This window comes from Chrysemys picta, unplaced genomic scaffold (genome assembly GCF_011386835.1).
Source record: "Chrysemys picta bellii isolate R12L10 unplaced genomic scaffold, ASM1138683v2 scaf2329, whole genome shotgun sequence".
Taxonomy (NCBI): domain Eukaryota; kingdom Metazoa; phylum Chordata; order Testudines; family Emydidae; genus Chrysemys; species Chrysemys picta.
This window is the reverse complement of record NW_027055032.1, coordinates 1-6,169: the sequence shown is the minus strand read 5'-3', so window position 1 is coordinate 6,169 and position 6,169 is coordinate 1. Positions and strand designations below refer to the sequence as shown.

Here is a 6,169-nt window from a genome sequence, read left to right as displayed (position 1 = left end):
TGCCCCCGATGCCTGGCCCCCTTGGCCTGGCTAGAGGGCCGCTGTGGGTCAAGAGCAGTGTGAGCTGGGCCCGCAAAGCAGGAGGACAAACTACACCCCCTCCTTTGCTCTTTGAATCTTTCCTCATCACTCCCTCTCTGCCGCCCCTGTCCTGGCACTACTCTGCCCTGAGCATTCCCCCTTGGCTGACACAGGTGTGTGCTGATGTCAGTGTGCCCAGAGCTGGCTGTGAGAGCCCAGGGGCAGTCTCACCCCACCTTACTGCTCTCCCTGGCCAAGAAGTTACCAGGCCAGCCCCTCAACTGGTGGAAATCTGCATCTCGATTGCCTTCAATGGCGCTATGCCCATGAGACTCTGGCCCCAGCTGTGGCTGTATGGCTGGGGGTGAGTTACCAATACCCCCTGCAGGGCAGACATCTGCTTGCCCCGCTGGGTGAGAATGACTGTCACAGCGTCTCCTCCCCACGTCGTCTCTTGCAGGTGTCCAGCAGGCTCCGGGTGCTCTCCATCACCCTCTTTAAACACCTGCTGGAGCTTGTAAGGGGGCTCAACAGGAGGCGGATGAAGGCGCATGTGCTCCAGAGCCTGGTCCCGCTGCTCCTCCTCGTGCATGATGAGTGTCCCAACGTGTCCCAGGTGAGGCCACGAGCTGGAGCCTGCAGCGGATACCGTTACAGAGTGACCAGTAATTTGTTTTGAGGGGGCAGCATGTGACACCCCCTCTTTAAAGGGTCTCGCTGACAGAGGGCAGGTGCTCAGTGCTGTGACAGTCAGGAGCTCAAAATCACTTGAACGTTGAGTGCAGTAGCGCCATGACCATGGCGCCCCACCCAACTGCTGAGTCTTCCCTGCATCCTCTGAGCCCAACACTCCCCCCCTGCAGCCAGGCTGAGAGATTGGGTGGGGGGAGGGGTCGCCTCACCACTCCTACAGCCACTGGCCTCCGCACATTCCCTGGCTGTGCTGGTGGGAAGAGCACAACCCTGGCCATGGCCCCTACCAGGAGCAGGGCTACCCAGTCTCCAGATGGTGCGCAGGACCCAGTGTGCCCTTGGCCAAGCGGCCCGGACAGCCCGTACTAGACATGAGATGCCCAAGCCGCCCCCCCTCCCCCCGCCCCAGGTGTCTCTGCACATGCTAGCGCTCATGGCCACCATCACTTGGGAGCCAAATGCCACCAGCACTAATGAATTCACCCTCCTACCCACCATGAGGTGGGGAACTGAGGCACAGCATGAGGCCTAGCGCCTCAAAAGTATTGATCACCCATAGGCATTAGGCACCTAAATCCCTTTGCAGCCCTGGGCCTAAGCAACTTGCCTGAGTTCCTGCAGGGAGAGCTGGGAATTGAGTCAGGTCTCCAGCTATTACCTTAGCCACACCGCCGCCCTTCCGCAAGAAACCTGGGGCCGGGAAGCATTCAGCACGCACGGCCTCCCCGCCTCCGGGTAACGAGGCTAGTGGCTTCCAGCTCCCGTAACCGTGGCCGGCTCGCCCTGGCCCCACTTGTTTTGCAGGTGTGTTGGGACACCCTCAGCAGTGTGGCAGAATTCCTGAAGTGGCACCAGCTTGGTGGCTTCATCCAGCGCAAGGATACCTGGCAAAGCTGTGACTGCCTGGTGAGGGAGCCCTCAGGTCATTCACTGCGCAGCCCTCGTGGTAGGAGCGGGGGAATCGGTGGATAGGGCACCCCCCATTGCCCGGCTCTGTGCCCACACTGAGCCCCAGCCCTGGGACCACTCCTGGCCCTGGGTGTAGTCCCTCTGCGTGATCCCCCCGGCACAGGAAAGAGGGGTGAAAACAGGACGTGCGCTCCACACACCTGGAACCCGGCCTGCGGGACGGAAAGGCCTTTAATAACCTTGTGCTCCCTTGTTCTGGTCCTAGCTGACGCGCTACAAGGGGAGAGCCAACAACTTTCTGTGCCAGACCATGGCCTTTCTGGAGAACCCACAGACTCCACTTAGACAAGCGGCCATCAGGTTCATAGGTAACCACAGAGCAGGGGTCCCTTTAACAGGGGGGCTGGATCCGGTCCCAGGCTCTCCTCAGTCCCTGCCAGCAGCGATAAGTAACCCTTGGGCTCCTGATTGTCCAATGCAGGATCAAGGGTGTCAGAAGTCCGCAGGAGCAAGCTCACCCCAAACTGCCCTGATGGGCTGATGGGGCCCCTCTAACCCCACTGCTCCCCATGCAGTCCCCATTCCCCGCCCCCCATACCCCACCATGGGCTCTTGGTAGTGAACCCTCAAGGTGCTGTGCTCTCCTTTGGCAACCAGCCCTGTAACCATCCCTGGGGACTCACCCTTTCCCCTGGGGACTCGGGAGCGCGTCCTGGCCAGCGAGGGGCGGGGGAAGCAAGGGGTTGCTTGGAGGGTGACATTTGACACCCTCGCTGGGGATGCGGGGATGTGACGAGCTGTTTGTATGTGTAGGGCTCGCTGCCCGGCAGCTGGACCAGAGGAGCCAGGACAAGCTGGATGCCATCTGCAACGGTGGGTGGTACCTGCTTTGAGCACTGAGCGCTAGGGGGATGAACGGCCCAGGGCCGTGGGCTGGGTTCAATCTCCGACGCCAGCAACATGATCTCGGGCGAGAGCCACAAAGGGATGCAAAATGTAGATCCCCAAACCCCTGATCAGCTGCCCCCTCACCCTGTCGTGTCTGCTGGTTGGCATGTGCAAGGCACTTAGCCCTGACCTCAGAGCTGCGGCCTGGCAGATCCCCAAACTGGGCCTGAGCTGGCTGGCCTTCAGAGACGATTGCCCCCCCACCAAACACAGCCGAGGTGGGGTGCTGCCTCCCCCCTTGCACTCACTAGCCCAGTGTTTGGAGCAGTCACCTCCACGTGGGGTGCCTGGGGTGAAGCCACTGCTCCAAATGAGGCAGAGGTGACGTCCGGTCACCTACCTCCTTGCTGCGTGCCCGGACCCCTGGGCAGCGCAGGGCAGAGCAGCATCTCCACATTTGTTGGCGAATGGCGGAGGGGGGAGTGATATACCTCAGGCTTCTCACTCCCAGAGCAGGTTCACAGCTGGGCCTCCCAACCAGAGCTAGAGAATGGCTGAGCTCCCTCCTCGGCATTTCTTGGATGGCAGCAGGGCACCTAAAGTTAGGCATAGCCTAACAATGTCCAAGCCCCCTTTATGACTCTCCCCCTCTCTGGACCTAAGTGCCCATCTGTGCATTGGGGGGAAGGCGTAGGGTAAATACAGCCAGGGATGAGGTGCTCAGATACTGCAGGGATGGGGCAGTCCTAGAAATAGTGAGTGAATGGGGTTCATTGGGACTTCTTGCCTGTGTCTGGAGGCTCCCTCATTTGTGGAGGGCAGCAGGGATGTTTAGTGAAGGTTGCTGGTTGCTCCTGCTAGTCCCCTGCCTCCCGCCTCCCAGCCTGCTGCCTCCTTGTCACAGGCCGAGAGGTACAGCGCTGGCTTGGTTTGCTGGGGCTCTCCAGAGCGCTGTGGCTCTGACCTCCATTTCCTTCCTTTCAATCTTAGACCTCAAAGGCTTGCAGCAGGACAGCAACTCCTCGGTCCAAAGCCTGGCTTATCAGACCATCTTCATCCTGGAGGCGTTCAAGAACCACCCTCCAGGCCGCTGCAGCCTACGGACATGCTTTCATAGGATAACAAGAAGGTGCACTAAGGAGAGCCCGGTCACTGAAGCTGCCCAGCTGCCCTAGCTCTGGGAAAAGCCAGCCTCCCTTCCCTGGGAGCTTCGTACCAGAACATGGCTTCTTCCCCATTGGCCGCCTGCCCTGCGCAGCCATGTGAGTAGTTAACTGCTCGATAGCTTTCATCACCATGTACTTTTTGATAGGTTTCCATGCACTGTGTAGCATTTACGTCCCGCCCTCCATCCCCATTTCCAGTCGTGTATGTTTTTGGTGCCGTCAGCCATTTTGAAAATTTATTTTGTATTATTTTTCTGTGTTTGGCCGGGGGAAGGTTGTGTGCCTGTGTTTTGACATATTTAGAGAAAAAGTATGAATGAGTAGAAAGAGAGACTGTAAGGGGTTCACGGCTCCCTCCCCATCCGTCTGGGCGGGAGACCACGCCCTTTGCTATGATACTTCTGGGTACCTTGGTTCAGGGGAAAAGTATCTCAGTGTTAATGGTTCTAGCCTGCAGTCAGGCCAAGTAATGGTAGAGAGTCTGTTTGCCCAGGGCCCTCAATCAGGGCAGGGCGGCAATCGAGAAGGGGCTGTGGCCTACAGGCAGGCAGGCAGAGCAACAGAAGGTCCATTTGCCTGGCCACTGATCAGGGCGGGGCAGCAAGCAAGTAGGGGGGCTCTGGCCTACAGTCCGGCAGAGCTGTCGCAGTCTAGGGGAGGTTACCTCTCTGGTGGGAGAGTCAGCACAACTGTCTGGCATCCAGATTCAGGCGGGTGCCAGACCAATGCAGGCCTCCTGACAACCAGGTGAGGAGGCTATCACTCCTGACGTTGGGGTGGTGGGGGTAGAGGAACCCAGGCCCTCCCGCTCCACTGCGTCCCAGCCCAGGGCCCTAACTGCGGTGGAGTTGTCCGACACTGGGTCAGCGGCAAAAGTCCAACCGCAACATGCTGGCCGGCTTGTAGTCAATAACACAGCTGAATCTGATTTGGCTTCCCTGGGCTACTTCCTACATTCGATTCCATGTGTACATGGGTTCCAGGGTTGTTGTTTGCTTCGCTGGGGTAGACGGCTAGTGGCAGCCCCACCAGCTCGTCGGAGACCCCGGCGTCTTGCAGCTCTGTCAGCCCCTCTGGGTCTCTGTCAGGATAGCTGTCTCCGTTAGGTCTGGGGTCACGCAGCGGGGAAGAGACGTCCTGCTCCTCCAGCAGCTCTCTCCCGACTGAGCTGGAGGACCAGCCTTTTATAGTTCCGCTTCCTGTCCCGCCCTTCTACTTCCGGTGGGGTGGCCGCGGAAGTCCCGGTTCTGCCCAACAGGGGGCGTTCATGGCTCCCTCCCTGTCTGTCAGGGCAGGAGGCCACGCCCCCTCGCTACAGAGGCCTTAAAGGAAAGGAGTTTTAAAAAAAGAAAGATTGGTTAGGCTTAGAGGAAAAAAGGAAAGAAGGGTTATTTTAAATAGAAGAAAGAGGGGAAACTAGAGAAAGCAACAAGAGAGAGGAGTTTGTTTTATAGATTAGTAAGAATGTGGTAAAAGGTTATTTTTGTTGGGACTAAAAAATAATAAGAGTAAAAAAGTTGAAATAAATTTTAAAAAGTAAAGGTTAATTAAATAAAAGGGAAATATAAAGGAAGGTTGAGAAGGTTGGGCAAAAGAAATCAAATGGCAGAAAAATTAGCAAGAGATCCTGCGTCAGGGACACAGGGCTGTGTTAAGTACAGAAAACAGCAAGAAAGAGAACGATCCTTTTTTGTTAGTAAGCAGAAAACAGAACTGTGCAAAAGAGAGAAAGATCCTTACCATTTCCCGCCGTTGTTCGGCCATCGTGAACCGAGCAGCACAGCTTCCGCCACAAACTCTGATACCCCATTCTTGCATCGCTAGCAAATTTCTACATGTTGTCAGTGCTGGGCTCATGTGGAAGCTACAGAAGGCAACCATTTCCCGCCTTTTATCAGCCATCTTGAACCGAACAGCTCTCCTACGTTTTGCGCCATTTTTTCAGGATTACCTGTGCAGGCGCCACAGCACGGTAAGCATGGAGCCCGCTCAGATCTCCGGTGCAGTCTTGACCATTGTAAATACCTCGCACATTATCCAGCAGTATGTGCAGTATCTGCAAAAATGGGCGAGGAAGCAACGACAGCGCGATTACTATACTGATGAGGACATGGACACCTATGTTCCTAGAAGCACGGCATGTGGCGATTGGGAGATCATGGTGGCGTTGGGCCAGGTTCATGCCATGAAACGCCGATTGTGGGCCCGGGAAACAAGCACAGACTGGTGGGACCGCATAGTGTTGCAGGTCTGGGATGATTCCCAGTGGCTGCAAAACTTTCGTATGCATAGGGCCACTTTCATGGAACTTTGTGACTTGCTGTCCCCTGCCCTGAAGTGGAAAGACACCAAAATGAGAGCAGCCCTCACAGTTGAGAAGCGAGTGGCCATAGTACTGTGGAAGCTTGCAACGCCTGACAGCTACCAGTCAGTCAGGAATCAGTGTGGAGTGGGCAAATCTATTGTGGGGGCTACTGTGCTGCAAGTAGCCA

General features: G+C 56.7%; 1 protein-coding gene across 1 annotated transcript; it reads left to right on the top strand.

Moving 5' to 3' along the window:
* Positions 1-481: 481 nt before the first annotated feature.
* LOC135980242 (maestro heat-like repeat-containing protein family member 6) lies at positions 482-5,034 on the top strand (the record flags this gene model as incomplete). Its single annotated transcript, XM_065580284.1, has 5 exons — positions 482-637; positions 1,519-1,620; positions 1,889-1,991; positions 2,437-2,496; positions 3,502-5,034. Coding segments are annotated over 5 exons (606 nt in total), but the record flags the coding sequence as incomplete, so codon positions are not given.
* Positions 5,035-6,169: the final 1,135 nt, after the last annotated feature.